The 18,957-nt window shown below is 41.1% G+C and overlaps 1 protein-coding gene across 2 annotated transcripts in view; it reads right to left on the bottom strand.

The window, feature by feature from the left end:
• Nucleotides 1–13,951, bottom strand: part of LOC106580670 (platelet endothelial aggregation receptor 1) — a 33,873-nt gene extending 19,922 nt beyond the window's left edge. The window contains exons 1-2 of one of the 2 annotated variants that reach the window (XM_045703045.1): nt 13,688–13,951; nt 11,543–11,710 (exon numbers count right to left, since the gene is read on the bottom strand). In XM_045703045.1, the coding sequence (XP_045559001.1) occupies nt 11,543–11,613 (71 nt within the window). In that variant the 5' untranslated portion in view covers nt 11,614–11,710; nt 13,688–13,951. The remainder of the gene's footprint in view (nt 1–11,542; nt 11,711–13,687) is intronic. The other variant, XM_014161990.2, reaches the window with a different exon arrangement.
• Between the last annotated feature and the right edge of the window lie 5,006 nt (nt 13,952–18,957).

The raw sequence follows: 18,957 nt of genomic DNA, 5'->3' as shown, positions 1-18,957 counted from the left end.
TTGGTTTCACACATCTGAAACCATTGCATTCACAGTTTTCATTTAATGACAGCTCTGGAGGCTACTCACATATATTTACTGAAACTCCATGCTTATTTCTACCATCATTTGAACCATGCAATATGCATGCAATAGCGATTCATTCACATTTACTGAGCATCCTAAAGCTTCTTGTCTTCCAAGACAATCCAGTCCTGAGTGGGGTGGGGTCTTATTGGTCGCTATTGGATAACAAGCTCCTTAAATAAGAGTAGAGACTTTTTTTTATTCTGTCAGTAAATGGTGAAATTCTAGACACTGCACATGGCACTATTTAAATGTCGCTTGCCTTTTTCCCTCCCCTCTACTCCTCTCTCTTTTTGGGGTTGAAATGTTAATTGAGGTAGAAAATATTAGTCACTCTTTGGAACGGAGCGTTGCAAAGGAAAATAAAATTGAGAGAAAAACGCATTGGCTGTGGATTGGAAGATGGGGTCCAATCCTTTATTCAGTCCACCAATTTTCCAATAAGATGAATTTGATAAGATTAGTTCATATTTAAAATGTCGCTTGCCTTTTTCCCTCCCCTCTACTCCTCTCTCTCTTTGGGGTTGAAATGTTAATTGAGGTAGAAAATATTAGTCACTCTTTGGAACAGAGCGTTGTAAAGGAAAATAAAATTGAGAGAAAAACGGATTGGTGTGGATTGGTGACAGAACTAGAGAGAGAAAGAGAAAATAGAAAAGGAGAAAAGAGACAGAGAGAGAGAGAGAGAGAGACAGAGGGAGGAAAGGAGGGAGAAGGAGAGAGGGATGCCAAGGACAACTCGATTTTCATGTAGAGGGGTGGAATATCTAAACCAGACTAAGAAACTAAGCTACACAATATGAAGTCTCAAGTTCACAGTCATTTCTCAAAGTTACTCCTGGGAATCTCCTGGCATTGTAAAATGCTATAATAGTGTTACATGATCAATAATATGAATACCATTTCTAAATGTCGAAATGTTCCAAATTATTGAAGCCTAAGAGAGAAAAATAACACTGGAAAACAGTTTATTCACGTCAGGATTGCATTCGCCACGTGTGCACTGCGCAAAAACGATGGGTTAAGCGTCAACACTTTGTAATGAGGTCGATATCCATTCAACAGCCAACTCCTATATATGATTCTATGATACTTATAAGGTAACAACAACCAATCAAAGGTCAATGTCACCAGCTGCACTGTTTTCATGATAGATTGTAGTTGAACATTATTCAGAAAATATGATTTAAAAAAGCTTCAGCTAAATCATATATGATTTTCAATGCATATCACTTAGGCAACGTAACAACCAAAACTTGTCAATACGATATAATTCGCTGAACGCTTCTGATGATCAATTCCCCTGATTAGTGGTATCAAGAGCCTTTTTAGGAAAAATATAACTATTTCAAGCTTTAGACTTTGTGTCATCAATTTACATGTGAACTGTAAGAATAACAAATCCATAAAAGTGCTCTCAAACTGGCACTGACAGGCATTGCCAGCTGGAGTGAATCAAATGGAGAGCTTGATGTGTCACTCTAACCACAGCCTATAGTCCCGACTCTGCAGCATTAGCCCCCAGCCACTCTCCCCCCTCTCCCCTCCATTAAAACACAGTTACTGTAAACTGGATTTAAAACCCATAATCCTTTGCATCTGGGATTTCTTCATGGTGCGCATGACAGATTCGGCTCCTTCGACCACAGCTAGGCTGGCACACACTGCCTAGACACTGTAATGCCACATGTTGGGTGGATGGGTGTGGGGGCAAAGGGAGTAGGCACCATCAACAACCCATTGGGAGAATAGAAACTTGATGGAACAACTACACACCACCCCACACCCAATCTTTCAAATTCATACCTTCCGAAACATTAAAGTTTTTTTGCAAATCAGAAATATATGTGGTGCGTAACTGTTGATTTGGTCAATTTCTCGCATTTATCCATTACATCTTTTATTGTTTCTTGAACATGACACATTTTGGGAGTGTTTACAGTGGGGCTTTGTTCATTAAGGGTGGTACCGAACCACAAGTCTCAATCCTCACACACTGGAACATTGGCAGCTCATATGCTGTTGATGGCTGTCGTAGGATTTGCGTGACAATGGGATGATATGGAAGGAAAGAGGAGGGGTTCGTCATTTGGGGAGTTACTTCTTGGAAGGCTGTATTTTGCTGAGTGAGCTTGGAGCTGCAGGGTGTGCTGTCTTCTGTAGGATTCATGCGAATGAAGTATGAGTTCTTGAACTTTGACCTTTGCCCTGAGAGAAAAAAAGACACCTTTAACTTTTCGGTGTCTGCTTCTTTTGTCTTCCTTTGGCAGACAAGTTAAAATTGTTATTGGATCTCAGCAGATCTGTTTGATACTTTGGTTTTGCCGAATGTTCTCGGAAAAGCACAGACGTAAACATTTTGGATGCGATTCAACACAGCCTCTTCAATTCAGTGACATATGCTTAATGGTGTTTTCTAATTTTCTTCAGGTTGGCTCTTTAACCCAACTTCTGTCTTGCTTTGGGATCAGAGAATTGTGGGAACCTCAACTTGAGTGAAGTATTCTAGATGATGTGTATCATCCTCGGCTGATTTTCTCATGACACTGCCAGACATAACACTCAGCTTTTACACATACACAACAAGGCCAAGAGGTCACAAGCCTTTGAAATTGTCCCGTCCTGACCAGTAAAAGGGGTTGTTTGTTATTATAGTTTGGTCAGGGCGTGGCAGGGGGTGTTTGTTTAGGGTGTTTCGGGGTGTTTTGGTTTATGTTCTTGTTAGTGTATTTCTATGTTCGTTCTATTTGTTCTAGTTCTATGCGCAGTTTATTGGGTTGACCTTCAATTGGAGGCAGCTGTTCCTCGTTGCCTCTAATTGAAGGACCTATTTAATAGAGGTGTTTTTGTAATGGGATTTGTGGGTAGTTGTTTCTCTGTATAGTCATTTTGTCCTTACGAGACTGGTTTTTCGTTGTTGTTTTGTATCACGTTTCTTTATAAATAAAGAAGAAGATGAGCACTTACATTCCCGCTGCGTTTTGGTCCACTCCATACGACGAACGTGACAGAAATCTTTAGTGGACCATCAGAAAACAAAAACAACCTCAGCTAAACACTTTGATGACCAATGATTAACAACTGACAAAAGCACTCGTGTCTAAGTCAGGGATGGGCAACTAGAGGCCCGTTTTTGTAGGCCCACGGACCAACCAGTCGGGGTCTCAGCTTACTGTTGAGAGTGAGTAGAATACACCACGTGCAATTTCTAAATTTTGGCGCACATCAGCTGTTTTTCTCTTGTTATGTCAGTCACTCATTTAGCCCATGTCATCAAAAAATAAAATTTGATTGGTAAATTAGTCTAGTCAGTTATCTAAACTAGTAGTATTCATGGTCGAATTACAGAACCGGGGAGCCCCCATTGATTTCATTAGTCACTCTCACTCTGATATCATATTAAAAACTGCAAACATTTGTCTCCACCGTATGGCAAAATATGTCACTTAGGACCCCAACAAAATGTCACTTAGGGCCCCCAAAAGGCTAGGGCTGGCTCTGACTGCACGTGTGAGTATGGATGTGGGTACGCAGAACCGCGATCAAAGTTGCCCATCCCTGGTCAAAGTTTATCAACTGGCCACTAGTTCAACTTTTATGTGAAACGATAAAAGACCCAAAGTAATTTATTGAACTTGACCTGTTTTTAACTTTTGATATAGCACTTTTGGATGTCTGTTTCTTTAAAAATGTTTTTGAACCTCAGGAAATCTGTTTGATGCGGTCAACATTTTGGACACGATGCAACACAACCCTTCTCAGCAACAGCCTCTACAATACAGTGACATGCTGTACGCTTAATGGTGTCTGCCAATCTATGCTACGGTTTGAGTCATAAAACACTTCTCTAACACTTTGTTAAATCAGGGTAGTTGCTATGGAAAAATAAAAATAACCTACAGTATGTCTGTATGTCAACTCTATTGCCTCACACCTCTTCTCTTCTTCTGCCTCACACACAGGGCCGTACTACCGCATTTGGGGCCCTGGGCCACCGACCTCCAGGGGAAATAAGCCATGGTTCAGAGAGAAACATTTGCAGTTTTATAATGCTATTGTACACATGTTGTCATGAGGTTGAGAGAACATTTTGCAGTTTTAAAGCTAATTTCCAGCAATTCTACACATTTTGCTATCATATGCTATCTGGAGGAAACGAGGGACACGCACCCTATTATTTTGTGGTCCAGGCCCTGTGTGTGAGCAGGGACAGATTACCGAACGGGCATGCAGGGTACACATTTTGCTAACATATGCTATGTGGGGGTCCCCAACCTCCAGGGGGGCCCAACCCCCCCAAAAGAAAAAGGTTGGCGGGCCCCAGACCTGGAGGTCAAGGGGCCCCCAAATACCAGATGATTGGGTCAGGAGGTCTACATGATGGTCACACCTTTTCCTCTACTCCTAGAGAGCAGCTCTAGCAGTCTGATAAACCAGAGTTGGGGTGGATGTGTTAGACTCTATCCCTGTGATGTTGGTCATGTGGTTCTGGTGTAGAAAACGTATGTCATAGGCACTGTCAATAGGGCGACACTGAACAGACTGAAATAGATAACGGAGGTAGGGTTGATAAGGGTACCATGGTAATGTTGTTGTTTTGGGCCTTATGAGAACATCAACATGAGTTCTACACATGGCCGAACAGTCAGCCATGGAATATGTGCCTTATGGTGTTGTTAAGGTAATACTTGAAGCTAGTTCATGCATGGTCATTCAGACCTAATATATCCATATGATAAGGTTGGTATGAATGCCTGGCCAACTGAAACGTGTTGTACTGACACTCTTGGAACACATTCTCTCTTGTTGTGTTGGGCGTTTGGCCAAGTTGAGTCCATCCCTGTGGTATCGCTCCACAGTGAGGGCTTGTGTGTTCTCGTCTGCAACCAGCTAGCCACACAGTGTAAACTACCTCTAGGGCCGGCACACTCCAGACCATAACCACAGGCAGAGTGACTGAGGTTTTGTCGGTCAAGGAAAGTGTAGGAGTCCTCACAAACACAAACACTCCAGAGTACTCTAGCTAGAACAAAAACACATGCATATGTACATGTACAGTACACCCCAAAACACTCACCTCAGATTAAAAAGCAAAGTTTAGGGTCTTAATAGTATTTTTTATGCAAGCTTAACTATATGAAATGGTGGAAAACCTAAAATGGAGGCCCTGGCTGAGGTTTTGGAGGGACATGACCATACAGAGCAGTAATTATATGTGCCGTAATGTCCTGGGGATCATAATGTGTGCGGAGACACATGCGCTTCTTGTTGAAAAAAAAAAGACTTTCCACAAACCATAACCCGAAAACACAGGCTTGACTGTAAACGCACACAGCAAGAACACAGTCAAAAGACCACACCATTAGCATTATTGTGAGACCATCGCAGAGATGGCTCCAGCAACAGTTCAGGATTCTGGATATGTAATTACCATAGAATCAAGCGGTATTATTCTAGAGACCACACGCGTGTACGGTGAGCTTTCATAGTGAATGTACCTCCGTGCTGTAGACAAGCTGTTTAGTACAGTTTAGTTGGTATACAAGAACAATTCACTAATCCTATAACCCCATTATAACCGAATCCTCAGCTGTAGATTAATATTTACCATAATTATCCTCAATAAATACTGTAACATCCTGACATGCAGGTCTTGAATATCGAAACGATAAATGACTACATCATTTGAGAATGTCACAATTACACAATTTGTGTTATGACTTCTAGACATCCTGATAACCATGTTGATTGTTCTGGTGTTGCAGTATGAATCATCATCAGTAGCTTGTTTGTTCAGAACTGCCCCTTCCTTTGCTCTTCCTGCCATACCCTGTAGTGAAATCACCTCTCCTACTTCAATATGGCGGTGACATTACAACCGGAAGTTCCCTATAGTCTGAAGGTCTCTGTGAGTCACCCTGTGGTGCCCTGGACCCCACAATCCTATTCTTATACTACCCCTTGAATCACTTCACACTTGATGCCATGATCACGATGCTCGTCCAAGTCATTGGATGAAAGTTAGAAAAGGGCCTTGGCGCGTGACAGTGAAGAGATATGAGTCTGTAAGGTGTCAAGGTTGTTTGTGTACGAGAAAGAGGGGTTATAAACTCAAGACACCAGTCATACCTCAACACATCACCCTCCTCATGATGTCACACTACACATATGAATGTACGTAATTCTATGAACAAAAGTGGACTTCATCATAAAGAACGTGTATGGTACTTTCTAAACACAAGTGATCGTCGCATACACAAGGCCGGACGTCAAGCACAGACAAAGAACAGCTTAACGTACTCACACAAACGCACTGGATGGATAGCAAGTGATGACAATAATATGGCTACCTTGACCACCGCCAATTTGAGCTTGACACTGCAGATTGCAGTCTTTCAATATTCTTCGAAAATATCCTCTACCAGTCTGTCCCACATCTTATCTATTTTTCCATCATTTCCACCACAACATCAATCTAATTTCCTCAATCATGATTTTGTTCTCCATGCTCTTTTCCTTCATGCTGTCACTTTCACTCAACTTCTCTGTCCTTGTGGGAACCTCTAGTGAATTATTCTAGATGATGTGTATCGTCCTCGGCTGATTTTCTCATGACACTACCAGACATTACACTCAGCTTTTCATCCATGTTTGATTTCTTCTGGGTTCTTCCAACATACACAACAAGGCCAAGAGGTCACAAGCCTTTGAAATCTTTAGTGGACCATCAGAATACAAAAAACCCAGCTAAACACTTTGACCAATGACTAATAACTGACAAAAGCACTTGTGTCTAAGTTCATCAACTGGCCACTAATTCAACCTATATGTCAAAAGATAAAAATACTAAAAAAAAGAGAGTAATAATGTTATCTTGACCTGCTTCTATGGTCCTCAAATGACGTTTGGTTTTTCTATAGGCACTTCACTTTTGTTACGAAATCAAACCTCCTCCTTATGATCATCCAAGTCTAGAAAAGCCATGCCTGTTTTATGACCACACTGTAGTCTGTGCACTGTGCACATCTGGATTTACTACACTGTCGGTGGCAAATTCAAAAACACTCTCTGCCTCTCGTACTTCCTCAATTTTGCGGTCTGTCAATCATTACCCAATTAATCATCGGCCGTAGAGCAGCACTAGTACAGTATTCCAATAATGTTTTGTTCGGTATTTTCTCACTAAGGGAAACAGCCAAGCAGAATGTACTCTAACAAAAGGAAATGCTGAACTGATGTGGACAGCAAAAATTGCCTGGTCATCTAAAAAACTTCCATCACACATCCACATAAACACAGATGGGCACATACAGAGACCTACAGTGACTTCATTGAGGCCTCACATGCCCTCCCCCACAACAAGTGTGTGCACTCACACTTTCCATCTCTAGCCACTATCCCCTTTCCCTTGGCTGAATCCCATGCATATTGCGTACTACTGTAGTCCCAGATGTTAGCTGCAGTCCCCTCTCCAGCGGCAGGGTGTGGTATCAAACCCCCTCTGCCTTGGCTAACACGAAGGCTAACGGACCATGATCTCAACAGGACCCTGATAGGTTACAGTAACACAGATTTGGATGTTACAGTATACCTTAGTTTAAGTATTTCTCCAATACAGGCATGATAATTCCTAATATATAGGTTTTGGTGCAATGCAGAACTATCAGGAAATAACACTGATCACATTTCTTCATACTTTTACAGTTGTTTTAGTCTCATCAGCTGTTGTATAATATTATACAAAACACAGTAAAAACTGAATTTTGACTGCACTGGGCCTTTACATAGTTTTTTTACTTCACAGTTCTATGAAACTGAGAGCAAATTACGATAACAGACTACGACCATGCAGCATCTGCTTTCGATTAAGACAACCCTGCTAATGTAACTAGCTGGCCAGTTTATTTGCAGTCAGAGAGATAGGCTCGAGGTGGAACCCATTTGGGTAGCTGTTGGTATATATTTTCTCTGTTGTTGTTGTTGTTCACCTTCTTTAAATTTACAGGATGAGTTCTGGGCATCATTTCCTGTTTGGGGAGTAATAATGGTGTCCCATCTGGGCATTTATTTACCTCATGTACCCCCCTAAATGTAAAAAGCCTGCAGGGTATGTGGTTAGGTCATTATGCACAATGCATGAAGAGACACAGAGCTAAACACGTGCAGGCAGATGTGCATCTACAGACTCGTCCCTCTGTCTGCATTATGGCTGAATGACTGCACATCAGAAAGGTTCTGTGACATGTTAGCAAAAATAACTCAATCGGACAGTAACCAGAGGTAGAACTAAGAGGGGGATGCGTATCATAAGGTATTTGTCTCTTTCTTTCTTTCTTTTTCTATCTCTACTACCTCTGTTTTTCCAGGAAGTTCAGTCTGGGCCAGTAAATTCCTCTCAGTTAAACCCAATTGATTTACTGGCCTGCCTCTGGCCTTCAGTGCGCTGCCTTTGGAGGGCGAGGAGGAAATCTGCTCCTTATTAATGTAATCCTTTTATCGCAGCTTTTTCTTCACAGAACCAAAAGTTCTCCCTCTCCAGATGGGCCTGGTTCTGAGCCTTTGGAAGTTAAAGACCAAACAAATTGTTTTATTTTTTCACTGTAGAACTTGAGCCACGTGTGCTACCCTGAAGGTGAACCCTTAAAAATGTTTCTATGCTTTGTCTTTGCGACTATGCTTTTCACAGCAGTGGTGCTGTAACCTATTTTGAGACCTATAGGTGGCAGCCATGTGGGCGTTATGCATGCCAAATGTAAAGATATGGTTAAACAAATGTTTTGTGTCACACCTGCAGGTCTGCTCGACAGAACAGGAAGGCAGGGGGCAACTGGAGACAAGGGCCAGATGCACACCACCGCCACCACACAGGACGTCCTGGGCAAATAACACGGGGGGCAGGCGAGGAAGGAGAGGGGCCAGCAGCATCCCTTCCTCTTTGGGTATGATCTTCGCCAATCAAGGAAATGGCAAATGAATGTAACACTTTATTTTTCTGTGTGCAAAGTGGGAACTAATCAGAAGAGATCTGAACTGATGTAAAAAAAAAAAAAAGTTGGAGTTGAAATTCGGCGCGCTCTAATGGTAGCCTAACAACTAATAACTATAAATTGCTATAGCTGTGAGTAGGTACTCAGTCATTTCCTTGTAGTTAACACACTGTAAAAGTAAGTGTTAATGCTTCTTCCTTTCCTTCAGCACTACTCATAAAGCATCCTTTAAATGGGGTCATCTTGATCATATAGATCATTCTACCATTTAAACAAGATGGCTCAATATTGACTCTACTAACTCATGTGCTCGCTCACCTCTTATAAAACACAGGGGCCAAGCTGTCTCTTGGCCCAAATAGTTTGTTTGTTCTGCTCTGTTTATCTGATAAAAAACATGAGCTGGCGCACACCAAGAATAATAGTTTGTGTGGAGGTGCTGACTAAGGGCGAATAAACTATAAACTATCAAAATAAAGAAAGTCGCACACTCCATATATAATCTCCCAGCAATTTAATGGGTATTTACCAACATTTCGGCATCACTGTGCCTTCCTCAAGGTGAGGAAGGACCCTGAGAAAGGACTCTAAGGAAGGCACAGTGATGCCGAAATGATGGTAAATACCCATTAAATTGCTGGGAGATTATACATGGAGTGTGCGACTTTCTTTATTTTGATAGTTTACTGCTATGTTTATCTGCCATGGTGCAAAAAAAAACTAAGTTAAAACATCCCAGTCTCCCAAACCCCCACAAGTCCACATTCTCCTAGCTCTTCCCCTCGCTCATCGCTGTGGAGCGCAGGGAGACAGAACTAGGACAAACAATAGGAAGCGGATAGGAAACATCTTGCCTGTAAACCCAGGTCTGCATCCCAACCTTCCCTTCCTCTGACAAGTAAACACAACTGAGGAGGGATTCTGGCGGGTAAAATAAAAACTATCCTCTACCAACACAATCATACCTGGCATTGCTGAACCCAGAGTTTCCAAGAGCAAATCCATTGGGACGCTAACATAGACTGTTGTTTTGAATAACGATGATGTTGACGAGGGATACTCTCTCATTCTGCATTTCTCTGTGACTAACTCTCCCTTTTATTACCTAACCTGAATAATGGAAATGTTTGTGAGGGGAGGGAATCTCATAAAACGCATGATGGAGAGCCATGGAATCACTGCTCCACACAGCTGGTGGACGACTGGGTTGGCTGTAGGTCGGGAACTGGGAAAAACATCAAGTGGAGCTCTACCAATACATGTCAATGGGGTGCCAAGCATGACATAACAGTTATTTATTTTAACATTCAGAATTCACATTATATTGTAAATATGACATCTTATCCAACAGTTGAGAAAATAAATGGCTCTTGCTTCATTTACATAAATGACCTCACACCAGCTGCTGAAAGCAACGAAGAGTGGAAAAAACACAACCATTTTCTCAAGACGGCCTGAGAAAGCAATGAGACATTAAAGGGGATACATTTCCTCCCTCTGCAGCTCAGGTTTCTGTTTGTTACAGCCTTCCTCTATAAACACTGCATGAAACGAGAGGCACCAGAACAGGCCCCCAAATCTTAATTACACATGTCTCCACCACGCCTCCACAATACCACCCTCCCTACCCAACATCACCCACCCACCCAAACAACAACACAAGCAGCTCCAAAGACACTCACCACAGTACAAGTACTTTGTGGTCACTCCATTAACCCCTTCCAGTCCTCTCCCCCTCGATCCTCTATCCAAACCAACTGTTCTTTATGAAGGTTTATTTGAGCCAGAGCCTATAGTATCTGTCCATGTTCCACAGCAAAACCGGTCAAAACCACGTCTTGCATGGCTGCAGTCGTATCGGCTCCAAATTATCTGCACGACTGCTGAGCATATGGGGTTGAGAGACTTATACAAGCATGTGGTAGGAATATTACATCTCTGTCACCTTCTTTTGAACGTGCCATTGCTCTTTGCTGTTTTCCATTACGATGATTTATCTGCACAAAAGACTGAAAAGACGAGATTGACCAATCATCAAATCATTCAAGTATTCATTATAATATTGACAATCCCTTTGGCTGGGGAGAAAATCCCTAGGAGGTTTATCAATTAGGAGATTGCTTTGTAGATTTGACAACATTACATTTGCCAGACTGCGATGTCAAAAAACCTTGTAAGAACCTCTCAGACCCTCTGTACAGTATAACCATTAATCCACCTTCTATATAAACAATGTTTTGAGTCCATAAAGTGACATGTTTGGATAGAAAACAAACAAGGATCCACAACTACGATCTTAACTCAATAACAACACACAAATTGTGTGTGACCTGGTATAAACCTTTTCCTGAAAAGCCATGGCTTTCAAAAGAAAACCCATATAGACTGGGTGTACTATGTGGCGTTACAATAAACCTTTTTAAACAGAGGGTTTCTGCCATTTGGAAGACAAAATTAACACGAAGCAAATATACTGTAACTACATTTACCTCATCTCTACTCGTTCTATTTCTACCTCGGCTCTGGTGTGTCTGGCCAGTGTCATCCCAAACCAAAACATGTCCGATGGCTCACCAGACCTCCATACTTCACCTCTTGGATGGAGAAACAGATGGTCATAGAAGGCCAGCCAGAGGAGAGCAATGGATAAACTCCAGCTGTTTGATTTAAGAGAGGAATCTGTAGTTAGACCACAGACAGAAAAGAGATCACCAAATCTACATACAGTGCTCACTGATGGCAGTAACAGTCTGTCGACAAACAGACACATATCCAAGAGGTGTACTGTAGATGTGCAGAGCAGTATGTATGGACATTAGACAGAAAAATCTACACGGAATCTTGATTTACCCACTGGGCACACGCTGGTTGAATTAATGATGTTTCCACATTATTTCAATTAAATTACATTGAACTAACTTGGAATAGATGTTGAATTGACATCCGTGCCCAGTGGGTATCTACTTTTGTAAAGAGGTCAGCTGACTACAGACGGATATCAATGTGTTTTCCTGAGGATTTTGCTGAGCTGTCTTGGAGAGCACAGTAAATGCGAGTTTAGGTGCTGTCAGGTCCAGGTGGCAGCGGCTTACTGTGTAAATCACATATCCTATCTTTCATTTCCAGGTGTTGAGTGCTAAAGTGTTTCTATGTGCAACAGCGCCAGGTTCTCCCAAGAGCCTCCATTCATAAGTTATCTTTGGGTACTACACTAGAGGATTTTAGGCCAGTCTGCAGTCCTAAGGGAAAGCTGGGTGAAAACAGACATATACCTCACCTTTAAAACAATAAGATATAGCCATAGAAAAAGTGTATGTGTCATCCAAAGAGGAAATGTGCTCCACATAGATATGAAAACCACTGGGTGTGTCAGATCCACCAGAGGACTCACTATGATTGTCCCATTTGGTATGTTTTCAACTTGAAGTGTTGAAAGTTGACTCAGCCACTCAGACCGTGTCACAATGTGTTCCACACTGCTAGAAGTGACAGCCACCTCTTCCCCACACTTCGTTGCCATTAGTCATGAATCTTGCCTTGCCACAACATAGGCCTCCAGGTCAATTGAGATCTTGGAATTCCCAAGAGGCGCTTAATAAAATGAAAAGACAACAGAGGCGGAGGCTGGCCATTTGGCGTAAGGAAACAACAACCGACCTACTCCCACTGACTTCCTCTGCTCGACATTCTCTAATGGAGGACATACTGCCTGCACATAAAAGGTTTGTGTGTCACAGATAGTAGGACAGCAGCTTTAGACAAGAGCTGTCCTAGTTATGACTAGTCAATAAAACAATCTGGAGGCCCGAAAATGAGTGTGTTCCAGCCCACATCTCTGTTATGAGTTGAGTTCTACTGTTTTGTCATTACAGTCATTATACTGTACCTAGATATTTAAGAGTAAGTCTTGAAAAAACAAACAACTAGGCCTAGTTAAGATACAGTAACATGAATGCACCTATATTCTTTATTGCTAATATAATTACAGTTACTATACTCGATGTGATGAAAATAAACATCAGTAATAAAGATGAAAAACGTTATATATTTGTAACAATATGCAGGTTGAGGTTCACATTTGAGGCACTTTTATGTGGATGACATCTTGCAGTCCTCCTGACTTCAGATGGGGGGGGGGGCAAGTGGAACCATCTTTGAAACAACTTCAACCCTAAACCAAGCAACTGCAAGCCTGAACAAACAATACACATTAAGATGGCACTCTATGATAGTCAGATCATGTTTTGCATATCAAGACTGTAGGCTAATCCTTCTAGCAAAATATTAATTGACCCAGTTTAGTTATGAAGATTGAGCATATGGCTATGCCCCATCAAACATTCATGACAAGAAATACTCACAGAAACAGCATTCCAAATACAAATGTTCAGTTTTCACGTGTTATTTTCTATCTACTGATATATATGGTAATATGCAGGCATGTCAGGATGTATTACTGTGTGTGCTGTACATCAGAGAAAAGAGAAAGACAACAGTATGGGAGAGAATAAAAAAACATACAGATCTAAACATGGCCGTTACAGTTTGAATAATCTGCGAATAATCAGGCATAATAATTTTACAATAGAGACTTTATCGTTTGTTTTCTAAACGCATACGTTTTCTGCACTCACCTGGGTGAAAAGCATTTGTTGTTAATCCACTGTATTTGCGGCGATAGTCTATTTATACGACGAAAAATCTCCAAGTAAACTACCTCAAGATATTATAACAAATTTCCAGCGGTGGAAAATGATTTCCAGATGAAGTCAGTGAAGAAAGAGCAGTAGTATAACTTCACAATTTCAGTGCATTGGTTTCTGTCGCATCCATCGGGGGAGGGTCTGTAGTCGCAGATTGTGGATTGAGAGGAGGAGAGGCAAGTAGCGAACTGAAAAATTAACAGGAAAGAAGAACGAGAGAGAGAGAGAAAGGGGAGACAGAGAGAGAGATAATTATAGAATAGTAAACATTTGATTACAATTAGACTTTTCACAATAAACAAAAACTAAATTGTCAAATTGATTTATTATCTTGTCGGAGGCCTAAAGTATATGGTTGATACAGTTTAAATGGGATTGAATTAATAGGTGATGACGTCAAAGTGCACGTTTTTATCAACTCTTTGTCATACATGATCGCTATTCATTACAGTAGCCTAGTTTAAGATCTGAAGAAGTGGATGGGGAGATATGGTCAGGAATTTGTGGCTCAGATTGTAAGAAATAAGGACCAATGACTACTTGATGGAAAAATGAAGAACTCATTGCATGCTAGATTAGGCCTTTAGTGCAGGTAGACAGACCTAGTGCATCAGTGACATCATGTAGATGCAATGTTTGATGAAGGCATCTTTAAATCATTTTTCACCACTGTACAGAACCAATAATTCAACATAGTAGGCCTGGTGTTGTATTGGCGTAGTCATTTAAATGTACTCCTGTTGAAAAATTGCAGTATGCATACTGCACATCATCCATTTTTTGCTAATCTATCTTTCCTCTTGGGGTTTCCCCCTCCCCCAGTGAGTCACAGTGTTTCAGGACAGGGAGGTTGAACACGACCAGACACTGGACACACGTTTTATTGACATTGGGTATTTCTGGCTCACAATATATGTTGCGACTGCTGTGATAACTGTGTGTCTGGGTGGTTTATAGGGACTGTAAGGCAGCAAGAGAAGAGTTTCCTGGTAAACAGTAGGCTGGTGATGATAACTGGGGACTTCAGGACGTGTGTTTTTCCTGCCGCTGAGTGTTTACACAGATAGACAGCACTGCATGGTGGGTTAATGGCGCACACATCCTTGTCATGAGGAAACCAAGAGCCCACAGAAAACATCAAATGGTTTCCTGTAGGCTAGAGTGCCCAACCAGGGTCCTCTGAGACAAAGCCTGACTGGACTCCTGTAGGATGGAACTAATCATGTCCACCTGCCTGCTATGCACTAATTGAGCCTGGGGACGCAGTTAGAATGGAACTGTAGCCTATGTCTCTACACAAATTCAAAAGCAAAGTTAAAATCAATTGAGCTGCAGAAAATAATGTAATAAGACTAATTACATATTATGTAAAGATGTGCTTGACCCTGGCCCATCTGTTGATTTGCAGATTGCTCTCTCTCTATCTCATATGACCCCTGGTGGATTATGAAAGCTTTACTCATGTGGCAAGCTGCTGCTTTAAAATATAAACATATTGTGATAAAATATGATATTAATTATGAATCATTGACATTTTCAAAGCATGATAAGTAAAACAATTACAATGTCTAGATCGCTTCCCATAGGCTCCATAATTATAAGAAACGTGTAAAAATGTTACAAACGGGATGGGTATAAGTTGGAAAGGTTGGGGAAACAGCTGTTGATGAAAACGTTATCACAATGCAATTTTCTCTGGGGCCCCAACATGGGGTTTCTCCATTGGGACCCTAGGAGGCAGGTTGGCAAGAACAAGGGGGCAGGTAGGCCAATTGTCAGAACTGTGACAGGCTAATCAAGAGTCCACTATTGGAAGGATATAGGGCACATTTGTTTCAAATTACTGTAGTTTCAACACAGGAGGTTGGTGGCACCTTGATTGGAGCAGAATAGGTGGAATGGTATCAAACACATGGTTTCCATGTGTTTAATGCCATTACATTAGCTCCGTTCCAGCCGTTATTATGAGCCATCCTCCCCTCAACAGCCTCCTGCGACTTTCACGTATGTATCGGGTAAGGGTTGGTATTGGAATGACAATGGCAATGTTCATTTTGGCTCGCAAGTACAACATTTATCAATTAAGTAAGGATTATTTGCAAATTCAAAACCACTTCTAATCAACTAAAACTGAAAACAAGTTCAGAACGTTGCCGATTGTGCTCGTCGGGGGTGTAATCATTTGTCCAAACCAGTGGAGACTGCTGAGGGAAGGACGGCTCATAATAATGTCTGGAAGGAAGTAAATACAATGGCATCAAACACATGGAAACCATGTGTTTGATGTATTTGATACCATTCCACTAATTCCACTCCAGTCATTACCACGAGACCGTCCTCCCCAATTAAGGTGCCACCAATGTGCCACCAACCTCCTGTGGTCCAAACGAGAGTTACAATTGGACAAATTCCGCTAGGTCCCTCCCCGTTTCGTTCAGTTTGCTTCCGTTTAAGAAACATAAAGAATACACCTCAGTGTTTAGTCACTTCAAATGAAGGGGGAGATTCACGGTGTTTGTGTGAGAAGTGTGCATAAGGGCATGAGACAAAGAAATATGTAGCATTGGGGAAAGTAGAGATATGTGCAGTGGTGGAAAAAGTACCCAATTGTCAAACTTGAGCAAAAGTAAAGATACCTTAATAGAAAATGACTCAAGTAAAAGTGAAAGTTATCCAGTAAAATACTACTTGAGTAAAAGTATAAAAGTATTTGGTTTTAAATATATTTAAGTATCAAAAGTAAATGTAATTGATAAAATATACATAAGTATCAATAGGTAAATTAAAATGTCAAATTCCTTATATTAAGAAAACCAGACGGCACCATTTTCTTGTTATTTTAATGTACGGATAGCCAGTGACACACTCCAACACTGACATAATTTACAGACGAAGCGTGTGTGTTTAGTGAGTCCGCCAGATCAGAGGCAGTAGGGTGACCAGGGATGTTCTCTTGATAAGTGTGTGAATTGGACAATGTTCCTGTCCTGCAAAGCATTCAAAATGTAACGAGTACTTTTGGGTGTCAAGGAAAATGTATGGAGTAAAAAGTACATTATTTTCTTTAGGAATGTAGTGAAGTAAAAGTTGTCAAAAATAGTAAAGTAAAGTACAGATACCCCGAAAAACTTCTAAAGTAGTACTTTCAAGTATTTTTACTTAAGTACTTTACAACACAGGATATGTGTTAATTGTAGGGATGCCCATGGGACTGTGGATCAGAAATGACCAGTGCAAGAGAGGCAGGTTGAGGTTTTCAGGGCTAGAGTAGTGCAGAAGTTATCATATTCTGAGGCACTGAAGAAAGTAGAGGAAGATGGGTCAAGGGGGAGGGACTTTGAGAGGAGTGGTGTGAGTACTGTAGTAGATCTGTACCAGTACAGAGGGATAGGCCAACCAGTGATATACAGTACCAGTCAAAGTTTGGATACACCTACTCATTCCAGGGTTTATTTTTTATTTTTTTTTTACTATTTTCTACATTGTAGAATAATAGTGAAGACATCAAAACTATGAAATAGCACATATGGAATCATGTAGAACCAAAAAAGTGTTAAACAAATCCAAATATATTTGAGATTCTTCCAAATTGCCACCCATTGCCTTGATGACAGCTTTTCACAATCTTGGCATTCTCTCAAACAGCTTCATGAGGTCATCACCTGGAATGCATTTCAATTAACAGGTGTGCCTTGTTAAAAGCTCATTTGTGGAATTTATTTCCTCCTTTAATGCGTTTGAGTCAATCAGTTCTGTTGTGACAAGGTAGGGGTGGTATACAGAAGATAGCCCTATTTGGTAAAAGACCAAGGCAATATTATGGCAAGAACAGCTCAAATAAGCAAAGTGAAACAACAGTTCATTATTACTTTAAGTCATGGTCAGTCAATCTGGGAAAATTCCAGTTTCTTCAAGTACAGTTGTAAAAACCATCAAGCACTATGATGAAACTGGCACTCATGAGGACCGCCACAGGAAAGTAAGACCCAGAGTTACCTCTGCTGCAGAGGATAAGTTCATTAGAGTTACCAGCCTCAGAAATTGCAGCCCAAATAAATGCTTCACAGAGTTCAAGTAACAGACACATCTCAACATCAACTGTTCAGAGGAGACTGCATGAAACAGGCCTTCGTGGTCGAATTGATGCAAAGAAACCACTTCTAAAAGACACCAATAATAAGAAGAGACTTGCTTGGGCCAAGAAACACGAGCAATGGACATTAGACTGGTGGAAATCTGTCCTTTGGTCTGATGAGTCTAAATTTGAGATTTTTGGTTTTTGTTAGACACAGACTAGGTGAACGGATGATCTCTGCATGTGTGGTTCCCACCGTGAAGCATGGAGGAGGTGTGATGGTGTGGGGGTGCTTTGCTGGTGATATTGTCAGTGATTTATTTAGAATTCAAGGCACACTTAACCAGCATGGCTACCACAGCATTCTGCAGTGATATGCCATCCCATCTGGTTTGCGCTTAGTGGGACTATCATTTGTTTTTCAACAGGACAATGACCCAAAACACACCTCCAGGCTGTGTAAGGACTATTTTACCACAAAGAACGAGAGTGATGGAGTGCTGCATCAGATGACCTGGCCTCCTCAATCTCCCAACCTCAACCCAATTGAGATGGTTTGGGATGAGTTGTACCGCAGACTGAAGGAAAAGCAGCCAACAAGTGCTCAGAATATGTAGTAACTCCTTCAAGACTGTAGTAAAAGCATTCCAGGTGAAGCTGGTTGAGAAAGTGCCAAGGGTGTCCAAAGTTGTCATCAAGGCAAAGGGTGGCTACTTTGAAGAATCTCAAATATAAAATATATTTAGATTTGTTTAACATTCTTTTGGTTACTACATGATTCCATATGTGTTATTTCATAGTTTTGATGTCTTCACTATTATTCTATGATGTAGAAAATAGTAAAAATAAAAACCCTTGAATGAGAAGGTGTGTTCAATCAATTGACTGGTATTGTATGCTTCAGTAAGATTGGATTTTTTTGCATTTATAGCAATGGTTTTCAACTGTACTACAGGGATGGAATGTAAGTCACAGAAAATTAAGGTTGTGGTGGACGCTACAGAGAGGTATTTGGGTGTATGAGACTTAACATCAGAAGAGTTACAGTGTGTGTTCTGTGGTGGTGACTTGTACTTTCAAGCTGTTGGCCTGAGTTAGGCCTATATAGATTTAAATAGTGGAGTAG

Source organism: Salmo salar, chromosome ssa02, assembly GCF_905237065.1.
Source record: "Salmo salar chromosome ssa02, Ssal_v3.1, whole genome shotgun sequence".
Taxonomy (NCBI): Eukaryota; Metazoa; Chordata; class Actinopteri; order Salmoniformes; family Salmonidae; genus Salmo; species Salmo salar.
The sequence above is the reverse complement of the archived record's forward strand: the minus strand, read 5'-3'. Positions and strand labels throughout refer to the sequence as shown.